We start from the raw sequence: 15373 nt of genomic DNA, 5'->3' as shown, positions 1-15373 counted from the left end.
AACATATTTAAGAACTGTGTATTGCACGGAATTTTAACCTAGTTTAGTATAAATGCAAACCAATAAGTTCAATTAAAAAAAAAGAAAAACTTAAAGAATAACTCAATTTTAATTTTAAAAAACCTTTAAATTTTTTTTATCGATTGCACGTGTACAACAGTGGTAATCTGTAACGCCTAGCTATTCACTAGTATTACGTGACAAACAAGAACGCTGCCCGAGAAACTCAACCAAGGGACCAAAAAAGAATATCCTTTACCCAAATTGTCCATCCCTATGTTGGGCATTTACACTTATCAAGTTTCTAAAAACAAAATTCAACCAAAATCGTCATGGCCCAAATTCATTCTCAATTACACAGCAATTTAACAATCAAACATTTTTAGTGGTGACTACTACTTGTAACTGATGACGCAAACCCCAATAAATCAATTTATTTTTTTTTAAAAAAAATCTTAAATCCACGCGCCATTTTAACCAATCATAGATCATGCAAACAACACGCGCTATTTAAGCGCGTAAACAAAATTTCAAAAATGTACTATAATGTTCCAGTAAACCAGGAAGTGCCACGTGTGTCCCCACCTGGCATAAAAGCACCGCATCTTCTCAGGCTTCATTCATCGCACAACAAAATAAAATCAAAAATAAAAAACAAAAATAAAATAATAAAAATGAAAATAAAAAAATAAAAAATAAAATAAAAACCACCATAAGCGACGAACGAAGGAGCGAAGCTATGGCGGTCATTTCTCTCTCCTCCAATCAACACCACTTACATCATCATCATCATCATCACCATAATTTTCTGCAATTTTCTTCATTTTCATCTTCTCAAATGCTCTAAATTAAGTCGAAATTTTATCAATTTTGATTTGATTTTGATGATGATTATGATGACGACGACAATTTGATTCTTGAAAAAAAAAACGAAAAAAAATCTTCGTTTTTTAGGGTTTCAATCGAGTTTCCACTTGTCAGGTAATTTGATTTTGGAAATTTCTGGTTTAATTGTAAGTTATTGTGTAAAATTAGCGTGATTTTGGTTGTATTGTTGAGTTCAATGGTGAAAATCTGGGAATTGTATGAAACTAATGTGTAATAATAAAGAGGTTGAATGTTTGGAAGAAGAGTTTTTATTAATTGAATCTAATAATAATAATCAGCTGCAAAATCAGGCTGTTTTTGTTGCAATGGAGAATAATAATAATAGTAGTATTATTGGTAGTAATAATTTTAATAATTTGAATATGAATTTGAATATGAATGATGAATCTTCGGCATCTAGGGTTAAGTTTCTGTGTAGTTTTGGGGGGAGTATATTGCCGAGACCTCAAGATGGGAAGCTTAGGTATGTTGGGGGAGAGACAAGGATTGTGAGTGTACCAAGAGATATTAGATATGAGGAATTGATGGGGAAGATGAGGGAGTTGTACGAGGCGACCGCGATTTTTAAGTATCAGCAACCCGAGGAGGATCTAGATGCACTTGTTTCGGTTGTAAATGATGATGATGTTACTAATATGATGGAGGAGTATGATAAGTTAGGGTCTGGGGACGGGTTTACGAGGCTTAGGATATTTTTGTTTTCTCATCCGGAGCAGGATTCGTCGTTGCATTATATGGATGGGGATGAGAGGGATACGGAGAGGCGGTATGTGGATGCTTTGAATAGCCTGTGTGAGTCCCCTGAGTGTAGGAGACTACAACAGTTTAATGATTCCCCGGTTATGACTCCTCTTGATGAGGTGCATATTGCTGATCAGATGTTTAGTTCGATGAATCTTGAGGGGAGTGTGCATAATCAGAGGAACTTTGAGATGGGTATGCCACAGTATAATTTAAGGAAGCTTGCTATTCCTAGTATGGGTTCAGGGCAGCATTTGGGTCATGCTGCACAACGGTATAATGAGGAAACTCAAACTCCGTGGAGTCCGGCTTTCTATTCCCCAAGGTGTGGTGGACCTCATGATACACGCACTTATACTGAGTATCCATCTTCACCGTCATCTGCTCGTTATCGTATGCCATTTCAAGAAGTGCCAGATAAATGTGTGGATAGGATGCCAGATGAGTCTTCTCTTCAACAAGGAAATGGTCAAATCCCATTTGATCCTCAACAGCAATACTCTGACAATGTAGCCTGGATGCCCCCTGGAGGTATGCCTATTGATAGAGGTGGGTTCCCTGGCAATATACTTAATGGGCACAGCGTTCTGGATAGACCAAGCGTCTGTGAGAATTGCAAAATGACTTTTCAAAGGAATCCAGCTGCTTCTGACTATCAGTGGAGGCCTGAAGGTCAGGGTCATGTGGAACAGTCAGCTGTTGCAAATGGATATCCTCATGTTGCAAATCAGTGTGTTGAATGCTTTCCAAAGATGGAACCTGTTATGTTGAACACGGATCCAAAGTTGCAGCATAGCATAGCTGGAGTTGGAAGGATGGGTGAACATTATAACTTAGATGGTTCTGGTGCAAACATCACTATGAGACCGAACAACTTACCTGAGGGACACCTTGTGCCACCACCTTATGCCCCCCTTGAAGATTCTCGCTACCCCCGACCTGGTGCTGAATTGGGAGGTGAGGTTTTCCACGGCCAAACTGTTGCTGCTGGTTCACAAGCTCACGTTCCTTTAGAGGAGCGAGGTGTCCATGCTACAAACTTGCCATACTCTTATGGTACAGATACTCCTCACCAAGTATTGCATGGCCATCCGTCTTCACAGGCTATGTGGAGGAATGTCTCAACCCCGGTGCATGTGCCTCCAGTGTATGACCCTTCTAATCTTCCGCTGAGAAACGGTATGCCTAGCCCATCAGTTCCCAGGGCTAATGTTGAAGCCAGTCCCAGATTCTTCATTGGAGTCGATCAAAGTCCTTGGGGTGAATCTTCCCGGAGTAGGTTAGGAGTTGAAGGATCCGCTACACCAGAAAGTCCTTATGGCCATTTTTCAAAATTGAGTGCTGGTGCTCCTTTGCAGGAAATTCACCCAACATATCCTCAAGATCCTTTAAGAAACACACCTAATATCGGTAGTATTCCTCCTATTGAATCTCTGAGACCTTCAACTATAATGAATGATACTATGCTTTCTTCTGGAGCTAGAGATCACACTCCTGTACAAAGAATAGATGCTAGTAATGCTGTGGTCAGGTTAGATGAAAGAAACATTCACCATGAATCCAATGGAACTACTCACTTGAGAAAAGCTGAGAGCCCAGATATAAATGGTTTCATCTGTACTCAAGAAAATAGTAATGCAGAGAATAATTACAATGTGGCTTCACTTAATACTATCAAGCTGAATAACACAAGAACTGGTGGTGAAGATATTAAATATGGTATTGAACTGGGAGAAACCAATACTTGCCCACAAGTAGAGAAGGCAGACTTGAGTTTCTTGCCTGAATTGGTAGCCTCTGCCAAGAAAGCTAAACTGGAAAGTGTTGAAAGGGTGAAAGCCAGAGCTCAGGAAGGTGGCAATTCTGCTATCTTGCATGACAGTCCTGCAAAAATTGCTAATATTGATGAAACAGGATCACCGGTCAGTGTTTGACTGACTTGATTTTTGTTTTAATCACATCTATGTGGAAGTTTTCTTAATTCAATTACTTCTATGATGAACTTACGAGCTGTGTAATAGGATGTTGAAGGTAATTCTGAGCGTGATTCTGACGAAAACATTGATACGTCTAAGATTGAGCGCACAAAGGCTGAAGATGAAGCTCTTGCTAAAGGACTTCAGGTGCTTTCTTTTTAGCCCCTTCTCTTTTACTTATGTTTTTACAGATTCTCTTTCGTACTGAGAAAAATAGCAATAGAGACCTTCAAGCATCAGTCCTTCCAGCAGAGTAGCAGAGTATCCAGGCAATGTGCTTTCGCCTGTGTCATTGTTTAGGGTGAAAGCCATAATTATCAAATGTCTTGGTTGAGCTCAGGACTTTGGTTGCTTTCATTCCTACATTTTTCCTTTATACATGCTATTACTTATTTGCAATCATTAGATTCGAAAGACATTCTGTGGAATGCTTTGTAATTACTGATTGTGAAATTCAATTCATGACTAGCACTTAACTCTTCACTTTTGTTGATTCAGATAATATTCAATGATGATCTCGAAGAGATTCGTATGCTTGGTTCTGGTACATATGGTGCTGTTTTCCATGGGAAGTGGAAGGGTTCTGATGTAGCTATAAAAAGAATCAAAGCTAGTTGCTTTGCTGGAAGACCTTCTGAAAGAGAGCGTCTTGTATGTTATTTCCATTTAAGAATTTCCTTATCAGTATTATTTTATTTTATATGATGTGGTGATAAATTTTGGTCACCTTAACCCTTTTTATATTGTGATGCCCTTTTGGACAGAAACAATAATGAATGAAGCAGATCAGTGAATCTGAAACATTAATCTAGATCTTTATGGGTGTGCTTGATTTACTGAGAATGTATGGCTTTCTTTTTTAGGCATAATAATTAAATTTAAGCTATAAACCTAGCAACTAGGATTAAAAATTGAAAAGTGAGAAATAGATTTCTGTAATATAATGTGGAGGATGTGCCTAATATATTGCTTGACATCTGCAAAAGGTAATGTGAAACCCTCATTGTTGTATAACTATTGAAATTTTCTTTTTTTGCTACCCTTATTACTTATTTTTTAATTTTATCTTAACTGTTACTTTATGATTACCATTTTCCTTGTTTTTGAAAGAAATTTAAATTAAAATTGCTCTTACTTTGGCACTCTTTTATCCATTCTAACTTTGGTTACTATTACCATTTTAGTCTTTTATTTTTTTAAATGGTCACACGCTTAATTTCTTTTTGGTTTTGCCCCCCCTCCCCCCCGTTTTGACTCAGCAGGGGCAGGGGGTAAGGCCGCATGTATACAAATTTCTGTTAAACCCTACTGGAGGTTGGGATTAAGTTATTGTTGTGGATTTAATATTCGTCCCCTCCCTCACCGCCTTTGGCTTTACCTTATGTGTATGCTTTGTCAAAATTTTCTTTTGTACATTCACATTAAGGCAATTAATTATTCCTTCATCCCCCAAAATCAACTTACATGGATTGTTGCAAGTCATACTTAGGGAATTGTTTCTTTGTTTTATTATACTTCCTTTGCTTCTCTCAAGTTACATCACATAAAATTACACGCTATTTAATGTAAGAGGAGACAGAGTGCCAAAAAAAAAAAAGAAAAAGAAGTTAAAAGTTCATTTACAGTTTTTTTGGGTAATGTTAAGGGAAGGAAAAGAAGGGGAGGGAGGTGAAGGAGAGAGAAGGAAGAATGATGAGTTTTTCTTCCAATCTCTCTATTGTTAGAGGGATCAATTTCTTAGAATTTAATCCCTCCATTTCTCCCCCACTCCAATTCCCTTCATCCCTAATTTGTTATCCAAATGAAAGATACTCCCTTCCCTTCCTTTCCCTCGATTTCCTTAAATCCAAACACACTCTTAAGGAAGATAAAGATGATGAGCCAAGTATGATTAAATTAGGTGTGGAAAGTTTTAAAAGATGTCAAAAAAGGAAGTGTTGCAAATTTAGTGAAACAGAGGAAGTATTACGTAAAAGATTATATAACTGCAATTGTTCGAGTATTTTCTTAAAACACATTTTATCGATAATTTGTTACCCTATGTACGTCAATATTTTTTTAATAAATGAGTAACAAATCAATGGTCGAACGCTAGAAGATAATGGATTTTGGCATCTTAAATAAAACACCTTTTATTTATTTATCTATTTATGTATGAGCATGCTTGACTACTTAGTTTGCGAGCTGGCCTGCACATTATGACTTTAAGTATATTTGTACTTTATATAAAATTGCAGTATCTAAGAAACTGATGACTTAATTAATGATTTTATTATAGATCGCGGACTTTTGGAAGGAGGCTTTCTTATTGAGTTCGTTGCATCATCCAAATGTAGTTTCCTTTTATGGTATAGTACGCGATGGCCCTGATGGGACATTAGCAACTGTCACCGAATTCATGATTAATGGATCATTGAAACAGTACTTGCAAAAGAAGGACAGGTATTTACAACTAATGACTACTGATCCACAATAGTGAATTTATTGAGCTAGTTGTTCTGGAGTGTGTAGACTGCAAGTGCAATTTTCACACTCTATGTATAGGGAAGGAGAAATATTGATGCTTTTTTTTTGGACTATTTCTCAGTAATTACTAATTAATAAGTAAAATTTCCTTTTCTATACAGAACAATTGATCGGCGTAAAAGGCTAATCATAGCTATGGATGCAGCTTTTGGAATGGAGTATTTGCATGGGAAGAACATAGTGCATTTTGATTTGAAATGTGAAAATCTTCTTGTCAACATGAGGGATCCTCATCGACCAGTGTGTAAGGTATGTGCTTCTTGCGTATCTTGATCATTTATGCTCTTTTAATGAGGTTTCCAGAGAGAGTTAATACTGTAATTTTCTTTAATGCCTGTTACGTTTGGTCTGGCTGTGTTTCTATAGTTTTTTTTTCTTTCTTTTTGCTGTGATGCCTCAAGCAGTTAAATGTGAAAATTTTATCTTGAAATTTGACTCCCTTCAACTCTATTTCATGCCTACCTGAGTTCTTACATGATCTGTTGTGAAGACTTTACATTAACTAGTTGATGTGATCCGCTAGCAAGAGAAAAAAGGAAAATATATTTTGTTATCAAAATAACTATTTACAAATGCTGGAAGCTCTTTGAAAAATCATTGCATCTTGTATTTATGTTGATGGGTTCATAGCTGAATTTTTTAGGGCCTACCTGCAAACCCAGGAATTTAGAGGATATATATGGTAATATACAACTTGTGGGGACTTGATTGTATAAAAAGATGGCTGTGAAGCTGGGCCTTTGCCCTGGCTTACCCGCCTGCATCTAATGTGAAAATCTAAAAAAGATTTTAATAAGAGATGCTGGAAGCTCTTTGAAAAATCATTGCACCATGTATCTATGGTGATGGGTTCATAACTGAATTTTGTAGAGCCTAACTGCAAACCCAAGAATTTAGAGGATATATATGGTAATATACGACTTACGGGGACCGGATTGTATAAAAAATGGCTGTGAAGCTGGGCCTTTGCCCTGGGTTACCAGCCTGCATCTAAATGTGAAAATCTAAAATAGATTTTAACAAGAGATGTTGAAGAATATTGTAATTTTTCTGTGTCTTAGTTTTTTTTTATTATTTTATTTTTTTTGTTAATATATATGGTACGTATATACTTTTCCTGATGATGTGTCTGTAAAATCGTACTTTTAATTTGTTGGCTTTCCCTGCCTCTCTTAGTTCATGTTCCTGGGGTTTATTCAGAATGTTGTTTAAATCAAAGATTTAACTTGCTTTGCATTTTTTTTTGTCGGTTTATTAGTCTACATTTGAGTGCCCCTGGTTTGTCCTCCCTTTTGTAATTTCCTATCATTAATTCTTCTTAAGAATTCTCTCTATACTGGGTGAAACTTGTGAAAGGCAGTGAACTTGTTTGGCTTTTATGGTGCTAATACAGTAGTTTGTCATTTTTAGTAATCAGGGAATAACTAAGATTGTATTGCACCAATTGTGCCTAATATCTAGATGAGTAGAGTAGCATTTGACCTTATTTTTCGTGTCCTAGATTGGTGATCTGGGCTTGTCAAAGGTGAAGCAACATACATTGGTGTCAGGTGGTGTTCGTGGAACTTTACCCTGGATGGCCCCTGAGCTTCTCAGTGGAAAGAGTAACATGGTGACTGAAAAGGTGAGTGTTGGAATTATTCCCTGTTTATTCCTCTCCTAGATATTAACCTTACACTTATGTGATGTAGATTGATGTGTACTCATTTGGGATCGTAATGTGGGAGTTGCTCACTGGGGAGGAACCTTATTCAGATATGCATTGTGCTTCAATAATTGGTACGTAAATCTTGTAGACGCTCTATGTGCTTTACTACTACGATTGTTATATTTTTTTGGTGCTTCCTTTTGATATAAATTTGAATGCTTATTTGTATTCTGATGTATGTTTAAGTGACAAGAAGAATGATGCTTTTAAGATGATAATGTTATTAATTCCCGTGGAATTATAATGATGATTGTGCTCTGTGTTTGGAACATGTAAATCACATATCAGATAAGTCCAGTATGGTGCAATGACAATGGTTACCTCTTACCTCCCAAAAATTTAACTGATTAAACATTCTTGTTATGGTTCTTTCAAATTCATCTACTGACTTTCTGTCATTTTCACTTGGATGAAAAGGTGGCTTTCTTATGCTGCTTGGTTGATAGGATCAAAGTTCCTTTTCAGACTGTAGGATTACGAGAGATATTCTTATTCTTTATGATTCAGTTCATTGTTTTCCTTCTTTGAAAGACAAAATTCATGCCTTTATTAGTCGAGAATTGTTTTTGTATGGGTTTATTGAAGTACGCTGAATAGCTATACCAACATATGAGTCTACCATAGCCTTTTCCCTAGCAGCTTTGTGTTTCCTGGTCTCTCGTGAAAGGATGACCTACTTCGGCAAAAGAGTGCTCTTGTAGTCCCGTATAGTGCAATTCTGTCATGAACCAAATTCATTCCGCCTCCACTTGAAGAACCTGTTAACTCCCTTAAAGTGTGTGTGTATATATATATATATATATATATATATATATATATATATATATATATATATATATATATATATATATATATATATATATATATATATATATATATATATATATTTATTTATTTATTTTTTTTTTTTAAGCTTGAGTAATTTTTTGGTCCCCGTAGCTCATTTATAATACGGGAGGTGAGTTATAAAGTGACCATAGTCTTCTTTCTGCATATTTCCTTTCTATCAGATTTTATAGTAGCCAATAGTCCAACAAAAAAGCACACGGACTCATCACATGTATATACTTTTTTTTTTTTTTACTGAAGGTTGAAAGGATTTTTCTTTAGAAAAGGAGTTAAGAGTTTTGAGAGTGGAGAAGAGTCGGGGTTCTGGAGGAAAGGGAGGGAGAGTGAAGGATCTATTTTCCCTTTTTTACTTGCTGGGTTGGGGAAGAGGAAGAAAAGGAATAGGTGGAACTTGGGAGGTTTTATTATCCTTGTATTAATAATAATACATCAAATCCTTCCAGATCTGGAAATAAATTGCTCAGTTCCATGTCCTAACCTTTTCTCCCCTCCCACACTTTTATCTCTAAATTTGCTATTCAAACACAGTATCATTCTTATATATTTTTTTTTAAAATCCCTTGGCGTTCCTTTCGGCACCATTAAGCATGGTTGACAGCAGAATACAGTAGCAGAAGGAGAATTAATCTGTTTTTCTGGTTAAAAAAATCATCGTTCATCACCAGGCCCGGGAGCTCTGTACACCTTGAGCCGTCTTGATATGTTGCCACTGTATTGGTAGAGGACTGATGTCTGAATATATAGGGCTCATAATTTTCTGTTTTATTAGTTAAGGTTTTTAAAGTATATGTGTTCCATAGTTTTAATGGCACTTAGACTTCGGTTTGTTTTGACTGGGAATGTCCGAGTGTGAATATCACTAAATGACAGTAGCTGTAGACATTTGACAAACCCTGCATGTTGCTTCCAGGTGGTATCGTGAACAATACATTGCGTCCCCAAATTCCAACTTGGTGTGATCCTGAATGGAAGTCTTTGATGGAAAGCTGTTGGGCACCTGACCCTGTCGATAGGCCATCATTTACAGAGATTTCCCAAAAGCTAAGGAGTATGGCTGCAGCAATGAATGTCAAATGAGGGCACTAGGCAGTTCATGAACTTTCCAGGTTTGATGTCTATTAGCTTGACACCAATCTCTCAAGTTTTGGAAAGCTAATTATTATGCTGCATTCTGCTTCAGACACAACTATGAAGAAGTATAACAGTTTTAGCATTTCATCATATATAATTCTTTTGTGTCACTACGCACACTCTAGCTGACATTCAGAAAGATCAGAAAGTTGGGAGTGCCATCCTTAAACCGAATGTAAGTGTTCCTGTGTGCAAGACCTATATAGGCTATACCGTTATTCTAAAATTCTGAGCTAGACTAACCGTGTGTGCCGCTAGAAAAATGTGGAGGGGATGAGGAGGGGAAGACAGGAGATTGACGAGGAATGGAAGGGTGGAGAGAGTACTACGGATTGCATTTTCCTTCCAAATCTTGAGAGGATTTGTTTTATTAAAAAAGGAAGGAAAGTGTATCCCTGTGATTCTATTCCCATCCCTTCTCCATTTCCTTTTCTTAACATGAGAGAATTGATCCTGCATTCCCCCTCTCTTCCCTGCCCTTTAATATCCTTCCATCCAAACACACTAAAGAACCTTTAATTATGCTTTGAGGTTTGATTGTCGAATTGCATCCCCTTTGTGCAGAATGTCATGCTTACAATACTGGTGGTCAATTCGTAGAGAGAAGGGCTCTTTGATTTCTAAGCCGAAGTAGTGGATTCCGTTGTATATATAAGCCAATATATTACATAGCATGATCCATAAAGGAACAAATAGTACCATAACTTGCTAGGTTGTGATCGCTGAAGTGGTCAAGTTCTTTTGGTTTATATTTATATTGTAGATTAGGAATAAATTATGTGTAAACATTAAATCAAGTATGCTGTTGTAAAGAAGTACATATGATTTTTGCTTCAACAGCTCTTTGTAGTTCATACTACTGATGTATTGACATCTTATACTCGTCGAGTATTATGGTAGATGTCTGAGAGGAGAGCTGAGCTGAAAAGAAATTGTGGCATAATTTTTGTGAAACCTGGTGAGATTTCAATTGACGCCTTGGCAGTTTTGAACTTTTGGCGACTATTACCTTTGTTTTTCCTCTTTATTTTTTGCAAGTCATCACTCAAGTATCTTATTTTTAAAAATATCCATCCAACTTTGAAAGCATGTACTTGTATTTCACATTTATACCTGACCTTCCACTTTTTTTTCCACCTTAAAGGAACTGGTGTTTGTATTTCAAGTGGGTTAGCTCTCCCTTAACCCAAGGTCGATTAATCAATTATGCAGAGTAATATTTTCAAAAGTAGATCCATGGCGAAAATTTATATGGAGTAATAATCTTCTTGATTGTTTATTCCATTGTTTCTAAACTTGCCACCATTTTCATCATCCTTGTTGTCCATCATCAACTTCTCTCTTCAAACCCAAACATACACCTCTATCTCTGTCATCAACATCGTTGAATCTCCCTTCACTCTCCTCCAATGCCTTTGCAGTCAGCTCTACCAGTTGGTGGAGCTGGAAATGAGGTTGGAAATGGTGGAAAAGAGTGAGAGTGTTGCCGTTTATTAGTCATAATGTTGAGACTGATCTAAAAATTGTCGAATTTCTATAGCCATTAACGATGGACATGTTTTGGTTTGATGGTTTCCATTGTTCCTAGCTCAAATTTCCTAAAACTTATGTAGTAAATTAAATTTCTTAAAAAAAAAAAAAAAATTGTAGTTAATTGAATTTGATGGGAAATTCTCAATGGTAATTTTTGTAAATTCGTACTTTTATTTGGTAATCAAAAACAAAAGATATGACCTTTACCAAGAAAACATTAAATATAATCTATTTGAATATGATTATGTCTTTCTTTTCCAGACGTATAAACCATTAGCAATATTCAAAATACAATGTAAATAGCGCAAAAAACAAACTGATGACCTTAATAAGAAATACGAATTAGATAAAGTATGAGCTTGTACAAAGGATCAACAACTAATGAGTTTATCGTGTTTGATAGATTTGGGTTTTTCTGCTTTAGGGATAAGATTAATGTACTACTTTAGGTTCAATGAGAGGAGAAAATACAAGTTTATCTTTATGATAAACAAAAAAGTGTTTATCTAGTACATTATTCTAAATGTACATCTTGGACACCTGCTAAAGCATTGCACCGGTATTCATTGAGATTTAGTCATTTAGATGATCTGCAGTTGCATAACTACAATAACACAATTTCGAGGGTGACTAAGTTCCCTCCATCAGATAAACAATCAGGAATTTGAGAACAACAAATAAACAACCGTCATTAACTTGGGGCAATAACTCTTCACCATTGAACAAAACCAGTAGTATTTGTATACTGAGTGTGAAATATTAGATCCAAAACTTCAGGTTTCAGAACCTAGCACAATTTTTTTTTTACTCAAACACAGAACTATCTTGTAACAAACTAGATGAAATCAAAAATGGCTCGGCTTGAAACTCTAGGAACACTGAACATATCAAGTTAAATAATCCCTCACTTCTCCATCTTGCATATGCAACTTCGATCTGCAAGAGGACATTTAGCATTCAGTTAGTACCTGAATTTAGTTTAGTAATCACTAGCTCAAAGTAACACAGCAAGCCCAGATGCTGCAATCACACCAAAAGATCATGATTTTGTCAAATTTACTTGTTTTCTTATGAACAAAACCATAAATTGGCGAATCATATAAGAGCATTATTCTGTTTATCTACTAGATGAACTAGGGCTTTGCTCGCTGAAATGAGGGCAAGAGCACTTGATCATACAAGAAATTGGAAATCAAAGATAATAGAATTCATACATTTCAGAGACAGAAATTATACATCTTTTGGAGGAAATTTAACAACTCATTAATTAAGCAATTGAAACTTAATAACCAAGAACAAAAACGGGCCAAAGAGATATCCAAATCCAAAATCTGAAATCCTAGAAATTGGAGGAAAATTGGACAAGTAGTGAATTCATCACATTAAGCACAGCAATCAAAACATCAGTAACAATGGAAATTTTGATTTCATAACATTCACATAATACAACTTCTAAATTTGAAATCACCCAACAAAATCAAATTATTGATCAATATAATCAGATAAAAAATCAGAAATACCTAACAATTGCAGATGCTTCTTAGATGTTGCTGGGATACATCATAACTCTAACCTTATCTCCCTGCAATAATATCAAAAATTAAAAAATCAAATTAATAATTCAACCCACAATAATAAAACAAATTGAATAAAATGAAAAAGAGATATACCATAGATTTAGGTGGAAGGTTGGAAGTGAACTTAGCCCGAACAACACCAGTATTACCATGAGGTCTGCAAACTTTACCCCAAATGCAACGATAGTGGGATCCATTCTTCTTAATTTGAGCTTTGTAAATGTAAGCAATCCTTTTTCCCAAATACCATGATACTTCTTCTTGTGTATTTACTCCTTCGATCTGTACTAAGGATGTGTTTGGGTACTGATTTGATTTTGACCTATTATTTTACAATTTCAAAGATTATTTTAAGAAATACCCAGTAATTAGAATCAATTGAAGAGACAGAAATTATACAACTTTTAGAATTATACAATGTATATGATGATTTTAAGCAATACCCAGTAATTAGAATCAATTGAAGAGATAAATTATACATCTTTTAGTATTTTACAATGTAAAAGATGATTTTAAGAAATACCCAGTAATTAGAATCAATTGAAGAGATAAATTATACATCTTTACGTATTTTACAAATTAAACGATGATTTTAAGCAACATCCACTAATTAGATTCAATCGAAGATACAAATATGACACATCTTGTTGTATTTTACAATGGAGAAGATGATTTTAAGCAATACCCAGTAATTAGAATCAATTGAAGATACAGAAATTAAACATCTTTTAGTAATTGACAGTTTATAAGATGATTTTAAGCAATACCCAGTAATTATAATCAATTGAAGAGAGAGAAAGTTTACCTCTTGTAGCCAAGGATTGATCCTCTGACATACAGCCTTACACGCTCACCTTGACGGCCCTTCACCATTTTTGCGCTTTCTTAACTTGTGTTACAGGAGAATGAGCAAGGCGATAAAGATAAACCCTAGTGAGTTATGTTTATAATCCGGGTATGGGCTTTGACCCATGTTCTAGAGTAAGTGGATAGTAAGACCCTATTTTCTGAGCTGTTATTTTGCTTGCTCTGCCTGCTTTGTAATGTTGCAGGTTGTTGTTCTGCTCTCATAATCCTGCTCTGTTCCGAAGCTTAAAAGAACAGGGTCTTATTCTTATTTGGCACGCCTATCGTTGGACAGTTTTCACTGCTCTTTTCATAGGGAAGTGTGACAAAATCAATTTTTTGTGATCCTAAATCATTTCTCTTATTGTGGCACACCTATTGTGGGTAGTTTAATGCTCTTTTCATAGAGAGGTGTAACAAAATTAACTTTTTGTGTGCCTAAAATCATTTCTCCATGGAAAGTGTGTGAGGTATAATTCAAGTAGTTAGAGCTCATTTCTTGATTCTAGAAAATATTGAGATTAATTCCCATCACCCATATACAACGTACGAGTAATATTTACATTCACATATTAGGGGGGGGGGGGGGTAAGAAAAGATGTGTAAAAAGTGCAGAAGGTTGAAATGTTGCGTGTAATTTTAAATGGAGAAAGTATATTTTAACATTGTTCAATTACTCGTACATTACAGGGACCGTGTATACCTCATGTTTATTTTAATGGGTCTCAAATTAAAGTTCTTTAAGTTTTGACTTATGAATATCAAGTTCTAATATCAAGCAAGTAATTATCAGTGTAAGATCGTGTATACATCACAAGAGGTAGGGCTGAGCAAAACTACCCGAAAAACCGAAAACTCGAAAAATCGATCCGTAACCGTTTCGAAAATTAAGGTACCTGATCCGATAACCATAATGGTTCGGGTACCCGTTCCAATAATTTGTTATTGGGTATCATTTTAAAATTAACGTTTATCCGATCCGATCCGATAAGCATTTTTTTGCTTTTTTTCCCTACTTAAATCTATTTTTTTAAAATTTAAACTCTTAGTTTACATCATAATTAATTTATAATATCAATGATTAGTAATATTATTAATAATTTGGTCAAAATCATATGGTATTGTTGTTAATTAGTGGTAAATTATATCATAATAACTACATAATTAAGTTTAATTATCATTATTGGATATCTTATTGGGTACCCAATAACCGATCAGAAAATACGGGTACTCGAAGTCCAGATACCCGAACTTATCGGTTCGAATTATGAGTATCACTTTTAGGGATTTTAGTTATTGGGTACCCGAATCGTTAGTAGTAACAGTACAGGTACCCGTCCCATGCTCACCCCTAACAAGAGTTGCCTAAGCCAAATTCTTCAACTTTAGGTATATTCGTATATATCATATCATCAAATTCTTTGGGCTTGGCACGTTTGGTTTTGGGGGTTTCAAGAAAGAAAAAAGGTTACTATTAATTACCTTGAATTTAATTCTGTTGTGTTATTTGCTACTTGAATCTCATTATCCATTATACGTACCATGATGTGCAATGGGAAAACAAAATCCCTCTACCATGATCCCACTGCCCTAGGAAA

At 35.4% G+C, this 15373-nt stretch overlaps 2 protein-coding genes across 3 annotated transcripts; one reads left to right on the top strand and one right to left on the bottom strand.

Annotated features, from left to right (window-relative positions):
- The first annotated feature begins 635 nt into the window (after positions 1-635).
- Positions 636-10812, top strand: LOC145579948 (RAF-like serine/threonine-protein kinase 20). 2 transcript variants are annotated; one of them, XM_081637259.1, is made up of 10 exons: positions 636-3551; positions 3651-3752; positions 4104-4256; positions 5884-6047; positions 6233-6380; positions 7633-7755; positions 7823-7910; positions 9599-9794; positions 9869-9994; positions 10384-10812. In XM_081637259.1, exons 1-8 carry the CDS (start codon positions 1086-1088, stop codon positions 9763-9765), a joined length of 3411 nt encoding a protein of 1136 aa, XP_081493385.1. In that variant the 5' UTR covers positions 636-1085; the 3' UTR covers positions 9766-9794; positions 9869-9994; positions 10384-10812. The 2 variants fall into 2 exon arrangements, with proteins under 2 accessions (XP_081493385.1, XP_081493384.1); XM_081637258.1 differs by having other exon boundaries at positions 9599-9994.
- Positions 10813-11957: 1145 nt separating this feature from the next.
- On the bottom strand, positions 11958-13881 carry LOC145578713 (large ribosomal subunit protein eL33y-like). Its single transcript, XM_081636014.1, has 4 exons — positions 13735-13881; positions 13023-13251; positions 12873-12934; positions 11958-12288 (listed from the first exon to the last, which is right to left on the bottom strand). The coding sequence occupies exons 1-3, from the start codon at positions 13800-13802 to the stop codon at positions 12893-12895; spliced, it is 339 nt and encodes a 112-aa protein (XP_081492140.1). The 5' UTR covers positions 13803-13881; the 3' UTR covers positions 11958-12288; positions 12873-12892.
- Between the last annotated feature and the right edge of the window lie 1492 nt (positions 13882-15373).

The sequence above is a fragment of the Chenopodium album genome, chromosome 14, assembly GCF_948465745.1.
Source record: "Chenopodium album chromosome 14, dcCheAlbu1.1, whole genome shotgun sequence".
In the NCBI taxonomy this organism is placed as follows: domain Eukaryota; kingdom Viridiplantae; phylum Streptophyta; class Magnoliopsida; order Caryophyllales; family Amaranthaceae; genus Chenopodium; species Chenopodium album.
The sequence above is the reverse complement of the archived record's forward strand: the minus strand, read 5'-3'. Positions and strand labels throughout refer to the sequence as shown.

Bases quoted from the DNA above. Each gene is read 5' to 3' on its own strand.
- LOC145579948 (XM_081637259.1), top strand. From the start codon at position 1,086: ATGAAACTAATGTGTAATAATAAAGAGGTTGAATGTTTGGAAGAAGAG. The intron at 4,257-5,883 runs GTATGTTATTTC...ATTTTATTATAG, and splicing joins CTTCTGAAAGAGAGCGTCTT to ATCGCGGACTTTTGGAAGGA. The intron at 6,048-6,232 runs GTATTTACAACT...TTTTCTATACAG, and splicing joins TACTTGCAAAAGAAGGACAG to AACAATTGATCGGCGTAAAA.
- LOC145578713 (XM_081636014.1), bottom strand. From the start codon at position 13,802: ATGGTGAAGGGCCGTCAAGGTGAGCGTGTAAGGCTGTATGTCAGAGGA. The intron at 13,252-13,734 runs GTAAACTTTCTC...GTAAAATAATAG, and splicing joins TCAATCCTTGGCTACAAGAG to GTCAAAATCAAATCAGTACC. The intron at 12,935-13,022 runs GTATATCTCTTT...ATATTATTGCAG, and splicing joins ACCTTCCACCTAAATCTATG to GGAGATAAGGTTAGAGTTAT.